The following is a 20,863-nucleotide window of genomic DNA, read 5'->3' on the forward strand; positions in this document are numbered from 1 at the left end:
CGACACTACATCAAAATTAATAGTGAAATACTTCTCAGGTGATATGCAGAGTTGGGAGAGGGAAGTAACTACATCACCAGACAAACTGACGTTAAAAGATGTCTCAGGCTATGTCACCACTGTATATGGCAGAAACTGGTGGCTTGGGTACATTTTAGAAAAAAACGAAGAACTTGAGGAAGTGAAAATAACTTTTCTTCATCCATGTGGACCAGCTAAGTCATTCTCTTATCCTGCGCATGCAGATGTCCTGTGGGTGTCAGTTGTGGATGTTCTCACAAAAGTGAATCCATTTACTCCAACAGGGAGAACATACATTCTTAATGAAAGTGATGTAAACCAAACCCAGTCAGCTTTATTAAAACGTAATATGTGAAGTTCCAAGACAATGTATTGGGAAACTGCTCTCAACTCAAAACTTAATTTTTGTCTCAGGTTAGTGTTAATGTATATTTTATAGAAAGTTGTTTCAAAATTATTGTTAGTACCTATTGTGTTAAATTTAGCTATGTACAGATACCTGTTACTAAGAAACAAGCATTATGTATTTAATTTGTTTAATAGTTCCATTTCAAACACCATGGACCAGAACTGTTATGTAAATACTTGTACTTATTCATACTTTATTTCAGTTTGTAGTTAAATGCTCAATTTCTTGTCTTTGTTATATCGGTTAATATACTGTTAGTGAAGTTTTATGAAATTAAAATAAGCAATCAACTTAATTATAAAATATGCTAATTAGTTTTGGTTTAATAAGGTGATGTTTTGATATTTCTAATACTTTTTTTACTTACCTTTCAGTATGTTTTAAAGAAATTCCTGTTTGTTAAAGGTCAATTTGGTCAAAGTAGGGCCGTTAGTGAAAAACAAGAGTCCGGAATAATTTTTTTTTAACAATGAACCCATCATCATCCTAGATTTATATTTTGCCATGTGATTTACAATAGTATGAAGTAGTTATGGAAATATTTTGAAAATTTTCGATTAGGTACTTTTGGTAAAAAAATTAAAATTAAATCAAAATATTAATTAGTATTTTGAAAAAGGTTATTAATTAGAAGCTATGTTTTGTTGTATATCCCTGGAAAGAGGATGCAAAATGCTGCAAAATGACACCTTTCCCAGTTCTCAATTAGGGCAGCTCCTAGGTCAATTTTAAAAAAGTCCATTCACACATTTTTGGCTGGTTTTTTGAAAAGTTTACATAGCCATATTTCAGCAATGGTTTGAGATAAAATATTGAAATTTGGTATTTTTCTTAGTCTCAGTGCCCACTATAAGTATACCAACTTTCAGCAAAATCTAAGAGGGTGAGGTAAAATAGGTGTGTTGATTTGACATGGAATGACTCGTAACAATCTTAGTAAAAGGGCAATTGCATTTGATTAAATCCAACGAATTGGGAAGTGAAGTTATAAAATTTTCACTATAGCTATAGTTCTTTGTCTACCAATAATTTTAACTTGACTCCGAAAACCTGTAACAGAATCAAGGGAAAAGGCAGAGGAATGTTGGACACCCCCACAATAACCATAAAATGCTCCATTGATTAATACTCCCTAAAATGGATAAACAAGAACTTTGATGTCATTTTTAACACAGCTTCCTTTATGGGTTATTTGGGTAAAGTGTAGAGTACGCACAGTATGTGAACTTCCCAAAACAACCCTAGAGTTAAATGGCTGAACTGACCGTCAGCACCCAAAGACTGAATCATGATGGTGATGTCCCCATTTTACATTTTACTGTGCAGCATTCCTAGTAAATTTCAGAATTCGTAACTCTGTAACTGCATGTAGCATTGTGTTACTGGGTACAAAACATTGATCTATCATTACTAGCTGGAGAGTAAACGGCAGAGTATGGAATGGAAACATCCAAATTCAACCATGCAAGAAAAAGTTCAAGACTGAACCATCTGTAGGAAAACTGATGCTTATGGTTTTTTGGGACACACAAGGTCCAGTACTGGAACATTATGGGGAAAGAGGCACAACAGTAAACAGTGTGTGTTACTGTGAAATGCTTACTGCCAGGCTAAAGCTTGCAATTTGAAGCAAACACCAAGGATTGCTGTGAAAAGGTGTTGTGTTGTTTCACGACAATGCCCGTCTGCATACGCCTGCCCACACTGCTGAAATGCTCCAGAAACTCATATTTAAAGTACTGGATCATCCTCCATATAGTCCCGATCTTGCCCCCTTCTGACTATCACTTGTTTGGTCCACTCAAACAGGCATTAAGGGGCTGTCAATTTGCCTTGGACAAAGCATTGAAAGAAGTGGTGCATTCCTGGTTCGCAGCTCAACCGAGAACCTTCTTTTATGAGGGCATCAGGAAGCTTGTACAATGATGGACCAAGTGCGTTGAAATGCAAGGAGACTATGTTGAAAAATGATGTTCATTTAAGTTTCCTGTTTGTTCACAATAAAATTTTATAACTATTTTGTGGATAATAATTTACTTAACCTCGTAGCTACCACCCCATCTCTCTCACCAGCTGTGTTTGCAAGGTGATGGAACATATGATTCATGCCTGGCTGGTATGGTGGCTCAAGTCACACAATTTACTAATGACTGCACAGTGTGGATTTAGAGTGCACCGTTATGCAGTTGACCATCCTGTTACTTTGTCCACCCATGGCATGAATGGTTTTCTGTGGAAATTTCAGATTGTGGCCGTGCTTTTTAATTTGGAGAATGCCTATGATGCCTGCTGGAGAATTGTTATCCTCCGTACTCTTTACATGTGGGGCTTCGGTGGCCGCCTGCCCTGTTCCCTTCAGGAATTTTTAAAAGACCAAGTTTTCAAGATGCATGTGGGTTCTGCTTTGTTGGACATATTTATCCAGGAAACCAGTGTGCCTCAGGGTTCCATCCCGAGCGACATCCTCTTCGCTATCGCCATTAACCCTATAATTGCCTGTCTCTGACTGGGCATCACCGGCTCTCTTTTTGTTGACGATTTTGCCATCTATTGCAGCTCTCCACAGACCTGTCTCATCGAGTGGCATCTTCAGCGATGTCTTGATTGTCTTTATTCTTGGAGCATCAACAATGGATTTTGCTTTTCCGCTGACAAAACCATCTCTATGAATTTCTGGTGGCACAATTGGTTTCTCCCACCATCTTTACATCTTGGGCTTGTTGCTGTTCCATTCATCGAAACTATGAAATTCCTTGTGCTCCTCCTCAATAGGAAACTCTCTTGGTCCTCTCATGTGACATACCTGGTGGCCTGGAATATGCAATCCCTTAATATCCTGTGTGTCCTCAGTAGTACCTCCTGGGAAGGGGATCGGACCACCCTCCTCCATCTATACCGGTCCTGTGCCTGTTCAAAACTAGACTGAGTGTTTCCTTTATGCCTGTCCGCATACATCCCTCTTACACCATCTCAATACTTATACCACCGTGACTTTCTCCTCAGCAGATTTGCATACCGTTTGTCTACGATGCCTGGTCACCCGTCCTCTCTGGCAACTTCACTTCACGCTAGCTGCCACTTTCCCGATGGGTGTGAACCCTTTAACACCTTCGCTTTGTGCTGCAGTCTGTATTCACCTGGGCCTAGATCTACATCTATGTCCATACTCCGCAAGCCACCTGACGGTGTGTGACAGAGGGTACATTGAGTACCTCTATCGGTTCTCCCTTCTATTCCAGTCTCGTATTGTTCGTGGGAAGAAGGATTGTCGGTATGCCTCTGTGTGGGCTCTAATCTCTCTGGTGTTATCCTCGTGGTCTCTTCGCGAGATATATATAGGAGGGAGCAATATACTGCTTGACTCCTCGGTATGTTCTCGAAAATTCAACAAAAGCCCGTACCGAGCTACTGAGCATCTCTCCTGCAGAGTCTTCCACTGGAGTTTATCTATCATCTCCGTAACGCTTTCGCGATTACTAAATGATCCTGTAACGAAGCGTGCTGCTCTCCGTTGGATCTTCTCTATCTCTTCTATCAACCCTATCTGGTACGGATCCCACACTGCTGAGCAGTATTCAAGCATTGGGCGAACAAGCGTACTGTAACCTACTTCCTTTGTTTTCGGATAGCATTTCCTTAGGATTCTTCCAATGAGTCTGTCGGGCATCTGCTTTACCGACGATCAACTTTATATGATCATTCCATTTTAAATCACTCCTAATGCATACTCCCAGATAATTTATGGAATTAACTGTTTCCAGTTGCCGACCTGCTATATTGTAGCTAAATGATAAGGGATCTTTCTTTCTATGTATTCGCAGCACATTACACTTGTCTACATTGAGATTCAATTGCCATTCCCTGCACCATGCGTCAATTTGCTGCAGATCCTCCTGCATTTCAGTACAATTTCCCATTGTTACAACCTCTCAATATACCACAGCATCATCTGCAAAAAGCCTCAGTGAACTTCCGATGTCATCCACAAGGTCATTTATGTATATTGTGAATAGCAACGGTCCTACGTCACTCCCCTGCGGCACACCTGAAATCACTCTTACTTTGGAAGACTTCTCTCCATTGAGAATGACATGCTGCGTTCTGTTATCTAGGAACTCTTCAATCCAATCACACAATTGGTCTGATAGTCCATATGCTCTTACTTTGTTAATTAAACGACTGTGGGGAACTGTATCGAACGCCTTGCGGAAGTCAAGAAACACGGCATCTACCTGGGAACCCGTGTCTATGGGCCTCTGAGTCTTGTGGACGAGTAGCATGAGCTGGGTTTCACACGATCGTCTTTTTCGAAACCTATGCTGATTCCTACAGAGTAGATTTCTAGTCTCCAGAAAAGTCATTATACTCGAACATAATACGTGTTCGAAAATTCTACAACTGATCAATGTTAGATATATAGGTCTATAGTTCTGCACATCTGTTCGACTTCCCTTCTTGAAAATGGGGATGACCTGTGCCCTTTTCCAATCCTTTGGAATGCTACGCTCTTCTAGAGACCTACGGTACACTGCTGCAAGAAAGGGTGGGGGGGGCGGCCAAGTTCTTTCGCGTACTCTGTGTATAATCGAACTGGTATCCCATCAGGTCCAGCGGCCTTTCCTCTTTTGAGCGATTTTAATTGCTTCTCTATCCTCTGTCATCTATTTCGATATCTACCATTTTGTCACATGTGCAACACTCTAGAGAAGGAACTACAGTGCAGTCTTCCTCTGTGAAACTGCTTTGGAAAAAGACATTCAGTATTTCGGGCTTTAGTCTGTCATCCTCTGTTTCAGTAGCATTTTGGTCACAGAGTGTCTGGACATTTTTTTTGATCCACCTTCTGCTTTGACATAAGACCAAAATTTCTTAGGATTTTCTGCCAAGTCAGTACATAGAACTTGACTTTTGAATTCATTGAAGAACGCCTCTCGCATAGCCCTCCTCACACCACATTTCGCTTCACGTAATTTTTGTTTGTCTGCAAGGCTTTAGCTATGTTTATGTTTGCTGTGAAGTTCCCTTTGCTTCTGTAGCAGTTTTCTAACTCGGTTGTTGTACCACGGTGGCTCGTTTCCATCTCTTACGATCTTGCTTGGCACATAGTCATCTAACGCATATTGTACAATGGTTCTGAACTTTGTCCACTAATCCTCAACACTATATGTACTTGAGACAAAACTTTTGTGTTGAGCCGTCAGGTACTCTGAAATCTGCTTTTTGTCACTTTTGCTAAACAGAAAAATCTTCCTACCTTTTTTAATATTTCTATTTACGGCTGAAATCATCGATGCAGTAACCGCTTTATGATCGCTGATTCCCTGTTCTGTGTTAACTATTTCAAATAGTTCAGGTCTGTCAGTCACCAAAAGGTCTAATATGTTATTGCCACGAGTTGGTTCTCTGTTTAACTGCTCAAGGTAGTTTTCAGATAAAGCACTTAAAAAAATTTCACTAGATTCTTTGTCCCTGCCACCCGTTACAAACGTTTGAGTCTCCCAGTCTATATCCAGCAAATTAAAATCTCCACCCAGAACTATAACATTGTGGGGAAATCTGCTCGAAATATTTTCCAAATTTTCCTTCAGGTGCCGTGCCACAACAGCTGCTGAGCCAGGGGGCCTATAGAGACATCCAATTACCATGTTTGAACCTGCTTTAACCGTGACCTTCACCCAAATTATTTCACGTTTCAGATCTCCGTCAATTTCCTTCAATACTATTGCATTTCTTATCGCTATAAACACGCCTCCCCCTTCACTGTCCAGCCTGTCTCTGCGTTATACAATCCAATCTGAGTTTAAAATTTCATTACTGTTTACATCTGGTTTCAGCCAACTTTCTGTCCCTAGTACTATGTGGGCATTGTGGCCTTTTATTAATGAGAGCAGTTCTGGGACCTTTATATAGACACTCCTGCAGTTTACTATTAGCACATTAATATTGTTGCATTTTGCCCACTCCTACCTTGCCACGTCTCAGGAGGCGTCTTGTTGGGCCTAGGGAGGTAATTCTCTAACCTAAAAAACCCACATGTGCACTTCACACGTACTCCGCTACCCTTGTAGCCGCTTCCTGCATGTAGTGCACGCCTCACCTATTCAGGGGGACCCTACATTTCTCCACCCGATAGCGGAGGTCGAGAAATTTGCATCCAAAATCTCCGCAGAATTGTCTGAGCCTCTGGTTAAAGCCTTCCACTCGGCTCCAAACCAGAGGACCGCGATCGGTTCTGGGAATGATACTACAAATAGTTAGCTAAGATTCCACCCCACGAGCAAGGTTTTCCGCCTTCACCAACTCCACCAACCGCCTCTATGAACTGAGGATGACCTCTGAATCCAGACAGCAGGAGTCATTGGTGCCGACAAGAGCAACAATTTGCAGTGGGGTGCACCCAATGCTCTCTATCGCTGCTGGCAGGGCCTCCTCCACATCTCGGATGAGACCCCCGGCAAGCAGACAGAGTGAACACTGGCCTTCTTCCTCGACCTTTCTGCTATTTCCCTAAGGGGCTCCATCACCCGCCTAATGTTGGAGCTCCCAATCACTAATAAACCCCTCCCCCCCGTGTGCCTGCTCGGACCTTGCTGAAGGAGCAGCCACATGTCCACTCAGAGCAGAGCGGGCGATGCCACACGGCCAGCCTCCACATTGACCCTCCGCCTCGTGAGCCGCGAACGCCGCTGAACCCGCCACTCCCCTTGGGGAGAGGGTGGCCCAACCATGCCCGGTACTCGCGAAGATGTCCCGACAGCAGGGACAGTGAGTGAAGCATGTAACACCTGGCGTGTACCATGCGACGCACCAGACTCCCCACTGCTGCTACACTCAGAGGCAGCAGCCTGAAGACGGCTGACCACGGCCATCAACATGTTCAGCTGTTCGCGAACAGTGGCCAGCTCCTCCTGTGTCCGTACACAGCAGTCACACATCCTATCCATCCTAAGAAATCAATTTACTGTAGAGAGTTAATCAACTTTTAACTAGACTACTAATTCACTAAAGGCGTCTGATAGTTGACTAAACTGTGGTTACTAGACACTTCTTGTAGAAAACAATGAAAATAGCACTACCTGTCTCTGGACTGTATTCAAAACACACTAGCACTACTGGCACTATGGCTGACTAAAGGGACTCTCTCTGACTGTATTCAAAACAAACACGAAATCTATGGAACACTATTACTAGCACTCGACAATTACAGCTTCCTAAAAGCAAAAACACACGGAAGAAGAAGTGACAAGTAAGAAATATACAGTTAATACTTAAATTAACATAGCTCGCTGCACAGCAGATGTCACGCTTCCTAAGGACACTGCTCCAGCTCCACTCTATCACCGCAAGTTTCACGACCTTTGCACGGAACTTCGGGGTAGTATCTTTGTGTACACTGATGGCTCTTAGGCTGACTGTGGTGTCAGGTGTACCATCATCATTGGCACTGACGATTTTTTGTATTGACTTACAGAACACTGCTCAGTATTTACAGCAGAGCCCTTCGCCCTGTATCAGGCCATGCAGTACATCCGGAGATACAGGCATTTGATTTGTGTCATATGCTCCGACTCTCTTTCTGCCCTTCAGAACCTAGGTGTACTTCACACTGTCCATCCCTTAGTGCAGCAGATCCAGGAAAGCTGTCACTTGCTCACTCTTGACGGAGCCACTCTGATGTTTATGTGGTTTCCTGGTCAGTTAAGTCTGATAGGAAATGAGGCCACTGACGCTGCTGCCAAGGCTGCAGTCCTTGTACCTCGGCCTTCGTGTTCTTCCATTCCCTCCTATGAGCTCTGTGTTGCTGTCTGTCAGCAGGTGGTGTCACTTTGGCAGCACCACTGGTTTTCCCTTCATCTGAGCAAGCTCCAAGGAATTGAGCCCCTCCCAGCGGCTTGGACGACCTCCTCTTGGCCCTATCTCGCCATGAGATCATTTTAGACAGGTTGTGTATTGGGCACTACCTTTTTAGCCATTGCCATTTGTTAAGTAGGTGCTCCCCCATCACTTTGTGCTCATTGCTGTCAACCTGTGACGGTTTGCTGTTTCCTGACAGAATGTCCTCCTTTAACTACTTACATTCTCATTTATGTTTGCTATCTGAGTTATCAGCCATTTTAGTGCGAGCCATTGACCGTGTTTCACGTTTCATCCATCGTAGCAATATGGCGAAGGATATTTAATCTTTAGTTCAGGGCTTCCATTACTCTATGGCATATTTTTTGGACATTTCGCCAAGTTCCTGTTTTTGGCTGCCTTTACTTCAGTTGATTGGGTTTAACGTGTAGTCGTTTATAACTATTTTTGTTTTTTTCATGTTCTATGGTTCTGACATAGGTACATATGGCCATAGTTATTTTTGCGCCCCAAAACAAACACCCCCACCACAGCCAGTCCATCTGCTGCAACATAGCATTCACACTGTTAGACTAGCTGGCACTACATAGAAGCATAGGTGTGTGTGTGTGTGTGTGTGTGTGTGTGTGCTTTTTTTTTTTTCCTCTAGCTCATCAAAGGATAACTCCAAAAGCTAGCAAGCTTTTTTCTTTTGTGTGCGCCAATGAATTACTCAGTGCTTCTGATTTTTGATGCGTGTTCTCCTCCATAGGTACAGAAATGTTCAATCCACTGAGGTATGGTGTCATTATGTAAGTTTCCAAGAGAAAATATAGGTTAGAAATATGGGGTCTTGCATTACAGGCATTCATCGACATGAGACACTGCCTCAACTCAAAAGGAAATATGGTTGAGGAATGCTTCATTATCTGATTTGTGATTCAGCATGCCCACTGAAAAAATTCAGCAATTTGCTTAATATCTGACTTCAGAGTACATAACATTACACAAAAGCAGTAACAGGCTCTTACATAGGACTTCATGCACAGTTACAAGCAGTACAAATAATTACATAGTGGAGCAAAGAATGCTGTGTTCATAAATTGATGTAGTCCTCTGGTATTCATGTTTTGTCGAGTGTTTAGTCATTCTCTATGGATCTCCGTTATTTACAAATTGATAGGACTGATGATGCTTCTCTTCTGTTCTTAGTCAGTTGGTTCAACAAGTCTTTGTATTTGATGATGAGCCTTAAACTGTGAAACACATTGTCTCCTCTTGCAGATTTGCTGTGTTGTGATGTAAGGCTTCCCAGTGTTCAAAATTCACCCAAAATAGATGGCTACTCTCCACAAGCAACCTTATGGTGTATGGTGGTGGGTACTTTATGTACCGTCTACTTTCCTTGCCATTGCTAGTCTCCATTTTATATCCTCTCTACTTCGACCACCATCAGTTATTTTGCTCCCCAAATAGCAAAACTCATTTACTACTTTAAGCAGCTCATTTCCTGATCTAATTCCCTCTGCATCGCCTGATTTAATTTGACTGCATTCCATTATCCTCGTTTTGCTTTTGTTGATGTTCATCTTATGTCCTCCTTTCAAGACACTGTCCATTCCGTTCAGCTGCTCTTCCAAGTCCTTTGCTGTCTCTGACAGAATTACAATGTCATCGCCGAACCTCAAAGTTTTTAATTCTTCTCCATGGATTTTAATTCCTGCTCCAAATTTTTCTTTTGTTTCCTTTACTGCTTGCTCAATATGCAGATTGAATAACATCGGCGATAGGCTACAACCCTGTCTCACTCCCTTCCCAACCACTGCTTCCCTTTCATGCCCCTCGACTCTTATAACTGCCGTCTGTTTTCTGTACAAATTGTAAATAGCCTTTTGCTCCCTGTATTTTACCCCTGCCATCTTCAGAATTTGAAAGAGAGTATTCCAGTCAACATTGTCAAAAGCTTTCTCTAAGTCTACAAATGCCAGAAACATAGGTTTGCCTTTCCTTAATCTTTCTTCTAAGATAAGTCGTAGGGTTAGTATTGCCTCACGTGTTCCAACATTTCTATGGAATCCAAACTGATCTTCCCCAAGGTCGGCTTCTACCAGTTTCTCCATATGTCTGTAAAGAATTCGTGTTAGAATTTTGCAGCCGTGACTTATTAAACTGATAGTTCGGTAATTTTCACATCTGTCAACACCTGCTTTTTTTGGGATTGGAATTATTATATTCTTCTTGAAGTCTGAAGGAATTTCACCTGTCTCATACATCTTGCTCACCAGATGGTAGAGTTTTGTTAGGCCTGGCTCTCCCAAGGCTGTCAGTAGTTCTAATGGAATGTTGTCTAGTCCCGGGGCCTTGTTTCGACTTAGGTCTTTCAGTGCTCTGTCAAACTCTTCACGCAGTACCGTAGCTCCTATTTCATCTTCATCTACATTCTCTTCCATTTCCATAATATTGTCCTCAGGAACATCGCCCTTGTATAGACCCTCTATATACTCCTTTCACCTTTCTGCTTTCCCTTCTTTGCTTAGAACTGGGTTTCCATCTGAGCTCTTGATATTCATGCAAGTGGTTCTCTTTTCTCCAAAGGTCTCTCTTAATTTTCTTGTAGGCAGTATCTAGCTTACCCCTAGTGAGGTAAGCCTCTACATCCTTACATTTGTCCTCTAGCCATCCCTGCTTAGCCATTTTGCATTTCCTGTCGATCTCATTTTTGAGATGTTTGTATTCCTTTTTGCCTGCTTCATTTACTGCATTTTTGTATTTTCTCCTTTCATCAATTAAATTCAATATCTCTTCTGTTACCCAAGGAATTCTATTAGCCCTCGTCTTTTTACCTACTAGATCCTCTGCTACCTTCACTATTTCATATCTCAAAGCTATCCATTCTTCTTCTGCTGTATTTCTTTCCCCCATTCTCGTTAATCGTTCCCTAATGCTCCCCTGAAACTCTCTACAACCTCTGGTTCTTTCAGTTTATCCAGGTCCCATCTCCTCAAATTCTCACCTACATGACCACATTTCTGGGAGCTGAAGCCAAACTATGAGCAGTGGCAGCACATGGTGGTAGAGTCAACTAGGTGGGGATAAGGAAGAGGCTGGGGCAGGGAGAGGGAGGAATAACAGGGTGGGGGTGAGGGACAGTGAAACGCTGCTGGGAAGTGTGCAAGGATGAGATGGAGAGAGGGTAGGGCCACTAAGTGCAGCCAAGAGGTTAGATGACTGGGGGAGGGGAGTAGTGGAAAAGGAGAGAAGTAAAATACTGGGTGCATTGGTGGAATATAGGGCTGTCTAGTGCTGGGATGGAGACAGGGCAGGGGCTAGATGGGTGGGGACAATGACCAACGAAGGTGGAGCTCAGGAGGGTTATTGGAATGTAGGATATATTGTGTGATACTGTCTGATATTTACTGTGAATAGTTTTATCTGGTTGTTCCAATTTAAATCTGTTCATATACATTCTTCCAGGTATATAATTGATGTGACTGCTTTCAGTGATTGTTCAGCAGTCATGTAACCGTACAAAAATGAGTATCTCCACATAGTTGTGCAGAGAATGTTATATTTGTTTCCAGTGAGGATTAGAAACCAGTCCCTTCTACAAGCACTGATCATCTTGTAGATCTTCATGCAGTTCACTAAAGTTTCCTAGTGTTGCGATTTCTCTGTACACAACAGAATCATCTATGAGCTGTCTCATAGAGCTCCGAATATTATCTACAAGGTTATTTATATACCTTTTGTGAACAGTAATGGAGCTGTGGCAGTCCCTTATGGTGTGCCCAAAGTTAATGTCTGAAAATTTCCCCCCATTAAGAATGACATACTGTTTCTGTTTGCTTTGAATTCCTCAACCCAATCAGGAAGCTGGTCTGATATCGCGTGTGCTCACATTTTGTTCATTAAGTGACAGTGCGAAATTGTGTCGAATGTCTTCTGGAAGTCAAGAAATGTGGCATAAGCTTGGTTGCTGGTATCTACAGCCTTCTGGGTATTGTGGACAAACAGAGCAAGCTGTGTTTGTCACAGTAATTGTTTTCAGAATGGTGTTCATTGATATACATATGAAGAAAAGTCACTATTTTTTGCATATTTACAAATTATTGTATGGAATAGGAGAAATAAATGGCTGTGCTTCAAACCTTGGTGGTCTCCAACACTCAAGCATTACTGTATCAAATGGTGGTTGGCTCTTTGCCATTTAGGAGATGGTGAATACACATATTTCCATTGCTTGTTTTGCTCTTTTGTATCAAGATCATAATGTTGCATCCTGCAGACACCATGGTGATTCAGCAGCTACAGAAGTCACCTGGATTGTCATGTCATAGCTGCAATATCTACCCAGCTGCCTCCTCGGTACTGCAGGACTTTTGAATGGGTCTCAGAAGTCACAGAATCCATTGGGTAATGTTCCATGACATATTATGTTGTGCTAGAACTGATCCGAAACGGATTTTCACTTTTTCCACTTCTGTCTTGATTGTGAGATGTCAATCTTGCAGCATGAAGGCCTCTGCTTTTCTTGTGATTTCATTACTTCACAGAGAGTTGGTCACCCATTTTGATTGTCCACATCCAGATCTGTTTGATCACAATGCAAGTATCCTCACTTAATTACTGTATGATGATGCATTCTTGTTGTACCCTTTAAACAACTCAGCCTGGATTGTTGCAGTATGGTTCTCTTGAATGGATTACTACGCAATAATCCACTTTATCAATGGCCTGTGCTATTTTTAATTTCGCTTCTGTAGCGGCATATTACAGTATTGTGATGTGGTTATTCCGTGTGTACCAGGACTGCAGACATAAAAAAAGAGAGAAAACACTACTTAATTTTTTGTGGTGATAATAACTTTGACTACCCCTTGTTTAAACTCCATATGTACTGAAATAAATTTTTTGTAACCTTGACATGTACTATTAATTTAATATTGTGCTGTATGAATTGTATGTACATGAAATGCTGACAGAATTAAATAAAAAATGATAATGTTAAATGTCTCGTATTGGAGGAGTCCACCCTGTTACTAACACAGTTGTGATCTAAGATGCCACTAATCCCTGTTAGTTTTGTTATCAGTAATTTTTGATTCCATTGTCAGATGGGGAACCTTTGTTTCTCAAAAGTAGGTTTGCTTTTTCCTTTCTCAACTTCCAGTTGGTGAGTATTTTATGTTTTACATGAATATATATTATTGTAATCATTTACTTATGATTATTCTCTTCTTTAAGCAGTTCTCAATATGTTCCAGATTTTTGGATGTTCGGAAAGATGGCCAGTGGCTAGTAATGGTGAGCTTCTGCATATTTGTCTTAAGTTGATGTCATAATTATTGATAGAAATTTTTAAATGTATTGAATCAATAGAGAAAAACTGCAATGCTGGCCATTAAAATTGTGACACGAAGAATGATACTGAATAGTGAAGTTTTACTTACTCTGTATCTGCAGTACAGTAGGAGGGATATATGATTCTCTTTGTAGTTGATTTTTGGGAACACAGTGTGCAAAATGCAGTAAACAGAGCTGCCACCTTTGGCAGTAACAGTGCCTCTGACCTGGCTGGGTGTTGAGTGGAGCTGAGCTCAGATGACAGATAAAAGTATATCATTCCATGCCAGAATTCATCAATCTTAGTGGCAGGCAAGTAGTGGCATGCCAGTCTCTTACACAACCCGATGTTTCCAGTAGACTAGAGATCTGGAGAAAGTGCTAATCAGGGAAATAGTGGAATAAAGAATACTGAGGTAGGTCAGCACAAAGGGGCAGTATGCGGTCTTCAGTTAACGTATTGAAATATGTCATGGAGTCCTCAAAGATAGGTCACAGCCACCAGCCTTAAGTCGCCACGAATGTAACACTGTTACATTACTGGCTGCGCAAACCCGAAGTGACCATGTTGTGTCCGCAGTGTCACACCATTCCGTCATGCTAGGTGCTAGGCCTTTACGATGTTGACAAATACACTCAGCCAATGTTTGTTCTCCTCTGGAGCCTACATGCATGGATACATCAAACGTGATGATGGGGAACTGTTGTTCTTGTGAAAAGACCACATTGTGCTCCTCTTGTTTCCAGTGTTGTTGAGCATGCATCTGTCAACACACGTCTCACTGCTACCGCATACGGTGAAGTGGTAACAGTGGCTGCTGCGCTGACAGTCTGTGGTGCTCCAGATGTTGTCACACTGCCCGTGTGGATACTTGCGTTTTTGTAAAAGACTTCCTGACTTGTCTTATTGACATAGCAAACCATATGTTTGTCTTCTGGAGCACTAGTTACATCGTGCCATTGAGATCCTGCATGGCTTTGAGTACAGTTTTCCTAAACCCCTTTATTCCATATTCATGTGACAGTTTTGGTATCCCAACAAATGCTATAAGCAGTGTTACGGAGTAATAAATTGCAATCTTGATAGGCCACAGTCCCATGACTGTTGTGTTTGGATTAGGGATGGGAAAACCAACCAGTTAATACAGATACCAGTTATTCACAACTAAAATATTAGTATTTTTTTGGTATTTGTGTGATCTGTGTTACAACAGGTGTGTGTTTTATTTTTTACTAATAAATGAGTAAAAAACTGAAATATCAATTAGCCATAGCAGCAGTGCAAAAATTTTTTATTTTTAAAAACACTTTTTTAATTAATTTTTATTTGTAAAATTTGCGTTGGTTTCAAATATTGCATTATAATAGGATAGGGGGGAAAGCAATCATTGCTATTTTAATTACAATGCTGAAAGACACGAGCAACAAACACATGGTGTTAGAATAGGGACAGCACTGCTGAGACAAAAGCATCTGTGTTGTCGTGTGTGGCTTAAGGTGCGCGTATAAGTCCATTGTGCAAGACTTGCACCCCCGCTCCCCCCCCCCCCCCCCCGGTCTATACGGTAGTTTCTCGCTCTCATCACTGGACATTCATTACATTGCGGAATGGCACTAATGCTAGTCTGGAAATATTTTTACAAAGTGATGTAGCAGTGAAGTACAATGTTCTTTTTTTTTCTTCGATTAAAAGATTAAAGATTTGCCTGCCATTCCTATGAAATAATAAAACAGAAAGGAAATTATGGTAACAGTAATAAATAAAAAACTTAACAGTTCATTCGTATAATTGTGTAGGCTTCCGTGGCCAGAGTTAGTTGACATATTAAGTTTTCTTAGTGCCATACCGCATCACAATGTAAAAACTATACTGGTCAATCAAATGTTTTGGCCATAGTTACAGTAGCTTTCTTCTGGGTCTACTGTTGTGCTTTCACAGTGTTGAGTTGCTTACATTTTGTCATTGCTATTCACTGAGCATGACATTATGTAACAATTTAAAAGTTGGTTGTTATCATTGGTCACTTAAGGCGGAAGGAGCAGGAACTTTTGTATAATAGGTCACTATAGTGGAGGGAGTGGGTATCTGATGTTACCTAATTCATTCATAGTTAAAAATAGAAACTAGCTGATCTGCTGGCTGTGTCTATATAATATGGCTGTGTGTCCTTGTAGCTATTGAAAATGAACAAATTAACAGGAGAGATAGAGTTCTTCAATTACTTATCATGTTTCAAGAAAAGCAGCAAATGGTGGATGGACTAAGTTTTCTTTTATTTGCCTATTTCATTTATTATTTTGATTCTACATAACTTAAAACTGAGTCAAAGTTTTTCAATCTTTGTTTGATTTCTATGTTTATTACAAGAAATAGTAGGAATAAAATAACGAAAAACTGATCATTTCAGAAACCGGTTATTTCGAGCAGCTTTAACATGGAGGTCAACTGGCATGGAAAAAAAAATATAACTGAAAACTGTTTTATCTCCACAATGACCGCCATCCCAAATGCAGATATGTCCTGGTACACATTTCTCCTTATCACATGATCCCCTCAGAACCAATGAACATTCAAATGTGATTTCTGAAGGAGAAGCCAACTGCATATTCTTTCGAATGAAGAATGTGCCTACCTACCATCTGTGGTTACACATAAGTGCTAATCTTTTGCATATTCAGGCACTTGGTACACTTTATGCCAATTTGATGTTTGTTGCATGCCTTCATGGTGTTGCAATTTTAGTGGCAAGCAGTGTACTTGCCAGGGGTACTTACTGGCCAAGATGACATGGAAAATAAATATTCTTAGTAGTGGGCAAGTTTTGGAGACCTGAGTTCTTGGACGGGATAGTGTAAACATCATTGTATCGGACCTTACAGTCCTGAACAGATCTCCTTGCCATGAGGTTCTTATTGACCTCATTTCATGGCTTTGTTCATAGAGCTCCTAGTACTATCTACACAAATTCAATTGCTGACTAGATGTTTTCCATAGAAGGGAGAGAGAGACAATTCGAGCTACATACCAACTCATGCACAACCATTGTTGAGCTTTTTATATTTGTATGACAGCCACCAAGTTGTCTATAAAGATTACTGAACATAGAGTACACACTATCCTGTTCCAGAGCAGACTTGCCAACCTAATACTCATGACTTTTGAGCATGTTTGTATCATATGGTATCTAGATTCTCCATCTCGATAAATACTTCCACAAAATTGTGTAGATGGAAAGTTGCTCTGCGACATGAGATTATTCCTCAGAGTTCATTTGAGCTGAATTCATAATAATGTTTACATTAAGTGTAACTAATTAATTGCTCATGAATATACAGATATTATCAGTTCATTGATATCATTCATAAATTAACAAATTTAGCTCCTGTCTTGTGAAGCCTCTCACTTGTCCTATTTTCATCTGCTATTTTATTTTACATGTTTAGTTCCGCAGGACCAAATTGAGGAGCAAATCTCCATGTTCATGCAATGAGTCAGTACATGAAATTAACAGCAGAAAAGTAATTATAGATAAACTAAAATTACAATAATCCTATGCAGATGACAATTTGCTGAGAATGAGTCGAGGAGCATGAAAGGGAAGCAGTGGTTGGGAAGGGAGTGAGACAGGGTTGTAGCCTCTCCCTGATGTTATTCAATCTGTATATTGAGCAAGCAGTAAAGGAAACAAAAGAAAAATTTGGGGAAGGTATTAAAATCCATGGAGGAGAAATAAAAACTTTGAGGTTCACCGATGACATTGTAATTCTGTCAGAGACAGCAAAGGACTTGGAAGAGCAGTTGAATGGAATGAACAGTGACTTGAAAGGATGATATAAGATGAACATCAACAAAAGCAAAACGAGGATAATGGAATGTAGTCGAATTAAGTCAGGTGATGCTGAGGGAATTAGATTAGGAAATGAGACACGTAAAGGAGTTTTGCTATTTGGGGAGCAAAATAAATGATGATGGTCGAAGTAGAGAGGATATAAAATGTAGACTGGCAATAGCAAGGAAAGCTTTTCTGAAGAAGAGAAATTTGTTAACATTGAGTATAGATTTAAGTGTCAGGAAGTCGTTTCTGAAAGTATATGTATGGAGTGTAGCCATGTATGGAAGTGAAACATGGACGATAACTAGTCTGGACAAGAAGAGAATAGAAGCTTTCGAAATGTGGTGCTACAGAAGAATGCTGAAGATTAGATGGGTAGATCACATAGCTAATGAGGCGGTATTGAATAGGATTGGGGAGAAGATGAGTTTGTGGCACAACTTGACTAGAAGAAGGGATCAATTGGTAGGACATATTCTGAGGCATCAAGGTATCACCAATTTAGTATTGGAGGGCAGCGTGGAGGGTAAAAACCGTAGAGGGAGACCAAGAGATGAATACACTAAGCAGATTCAGAAGGATGTAGGCTGCAGTACGTACTGAGAGATGAAGCAGCTTGCACAGGATAGAGTAGCATGGAGAGCTGCATCAAACCAGTCTCAGGACTGAAGACCACAACAACAACAACAACGTACCAGCATAATCAACAATCACAGTGATTAGCTTAATTTTCTCCAATAACTCCACAATAATAGCAGTAGTGAGCCATGAGGAAATTTCAGTTTGTACTTGAAAATACGAGTGTTACTGCTAAGATCTTTTAATTATTGTGGTAGGTTGTTGCAAATGAGTGCAGCAGAATACTGAATACCTTTCTGCACAAGAGACAAGAAGCAGTGACTCAAATGCAGATTGGGATTCTGTCTAGCCTTTGTTAACTGAGTAAAAGCTGCCAATTCTTGGGAATAAGCTCATAAAGTTAACAAAAAATGACATTAAGGAAAATTTGTATCGAGAAGTCAGTGTCAGAATTCCCAAACTGCCAACAGGGCTTGACTAAAGGTTAACAAACTTGCTCCATATATTGCTCATGCTGCCCATTTTTGAACCAAACCCTTTGTATATGTGAAGAATTACCCATAATATAATATTGTATGTCATAAGCAAATGAAAATAAGCAGAATAGACTAATTTTTGTGTTGGACTATCACTTGTTGCTAATACTGATCCAAAGACAAATATAGATACATCCAGCTTTTGAAGAAGATCCTGAACTTGGACTTTCCATGACAGCTTACCATCTGTCTAAAATACCTAGAAATTGGAATTGTCCAGATTTACTAATATGCACATTCTGTGTAATTGGAAATGTCAGTTCTACTAGAACTGTGTGTTAGAAACTGTAAAAACTGAGTCTTACTCTGTTTTACCATCAGTATACTTTGTACTAGCCACCAAAATGTCTTGAACTGCACTACATGATACACTGCGTATGTTGCACTGATCATCCTTCATTAACAAGTTATTGTCATCAGCAAACAGAAGTATTTTAAAATCACCTGTCATATTAAAAAGTGTGTAATTTTGCTGTGAATTTGATGGTTTTTTTGACTTTCAGAAAAATTGTGTGATATGGAATAAGGCAGAAGTGTAGAGGTTACAATTTTAAATTGTTGATATTATAAATGTTAATGTTGCTTCATGTTTCTTGTGCACAACATATGAACTTTCTACTTGTAGGACAGCCAGTACCAAGTTGTTGGGGATGTTTATTGGTATGACTTAAGAGGCTACAGTGCCATGCCTACCTTTTCCTTGCTCCACAACATGTCTTTTCATCTGTCAGCCTTCTGGACACAACCCATTTAATCTCCTCCGCTTTTTTTGTTTTTCCTTCCTCAATTGGTTTTAGAATATTTCTTCATTCCCACCATTTAAGTTGCTTTATTTATATTTCGTAGTATTATTTCCACATATAATTTTCTTTTCTTCTTGGATGATGATGATGATGATGATGATGATGATGATGATGATCATGATCATCATCATCATCATCTCTTCAAGGATTGGGCTGTTGCCTGTTTCAAAATCACAAACAAAATCATTCCCATCTTTATTGAGGTCTTCTGATATCTCTTTTTCCATTCGATTTGTAGTTCAGGATCTTTTTTTCTGTGACCTAGTGTTCTCATGGGGTGTTGTCTCCAATCTTCATCATATTTTTGAATTTTTCCATTCGATTTGTAGTTCAGGATCTTTTTTTCTGTGACCTAGTGTTCTCATGGGGTGTTGTCTCCAATCTTCATCATATTTTTGAATTTTTTCATTCATTCTTAAAAATATATTAATTCTGTTCTAATATATTTGTTTCTAATCACATCTCTTCTAGTGGAACACTTCGTCTTTCTTAGGAACCTCAGCTTTCACTTCCATAGGATAACACAGTTACTGCCATTACTTTAGAGAATTTCATGATGGTTTCTTTTTGTACTTTATGGCCAAGTGTTCTGCTAATGGTACCACTGACAGCTTGGAATTTTTGTTTTCAATATCTCACTCAAAATCAAAACTTAAAGCACAGCCTAAATAAGAAATTTGAGACATTTGTTCTAAAAGTGAATTATCAAGAACAATTTTCATTTGACTGGATACTTTCCTTGGAATGCCATCATTTTTGTTTTGTTGCTAGAAATTTTAAAATTGTACGCCTTGCAAATTTTGTTCAGCTGGTATACTGATCTTTGAAGGTAATCTTCATTCTTTTGAGTAATAACAATCTCATCAGAAAACAAAAGTACATTCAGGTATTCCTCATTCATTATCTTAATTCCTTGGTTTACTTTACATTTCCATTTGCAAAGAATGAAGTCAATGTAAATATTAAAAAGGGTATGTGGCAGTCCACACCCTTGTCTAACAGCCAGGTTAATAATTATTTCTCCTGGTCGATTCCTACCTACTACAGTAGGTGTAGTTTTGTAAAGACTTTTCACTACCTCTATTAGGTGAGAAGAACATTCATATTCAAACAGCCTCTGTAGGTTATCATGGCTCACATGGTCAAAAGCCTTATTGTTGATAAAAGCTGTATGGGTGTCTATATTAAATTCTGTTTTTCTAATTGTTTTTATTGCAAACACATTGTCTATGCATGAACAACCTGATTTAAATCCGTTTTGTTCTTCAGAAATAATAGCTTCTGTGATATTCTTCATCTTGATTATCTTTGAGTGTAATTTGTAGCCAGTATTTAGAAGACTGGTGCCACAGTAGTTTTTACAGACATTATGTTTGCCTTATTTGAAAAGAGAGATTACTTCTGCTGTATACCAAGGGTCTGGGATCTTGCAGTTTGTCCAACAGCGCTTTATTAGTTGTAAAAGTCTTTTATCTAGTAACAATTCCCATATTTGAATAGCTCTGG

The 20,863-nt window shown here is 40.0% G+C and overlaps 1 protein-coding gene across 2 annotated transcripts in view; it reads left to right on the plus strand.

Moving 5' to 3' along the window:
* The window catches only part of LOC124605750 (protein disulfide-isomerase TMX3), a 185,566-nt gene that overhangs the window by 5,762 nt on the left and 158,941 nt on the right, over positions 1-20,863 (plus strand). For both annotated transcript variants that reach the window (XM_047137631.1, XM_047137632.1), the window contains one exon: positions 13,528-13,567. In XM_047137631.1, coding sequence (XP_046993587.1) covers positions 13,528-13,567 — 40 coding nt within the window. The remainder of the gene's footprint in view (positions 1-13,527; positions 13,568-20,863) is intronic.

The sequence above is a fragment of the Schistocerca americana genome, chromosome 3 (genome assembly GCF_021461395.2).
Source record: "Schistocerca americana isolate TAMUIC-IGC-003095 chromosome 3, iqSchAmer2.1, whole genome shotgun sequence".
NCBI lineage: Eukaryota > Metazoa > Arthropoda > Insecta > Orthoptera > Acrididae > Schistocerca > Schistocerca americana.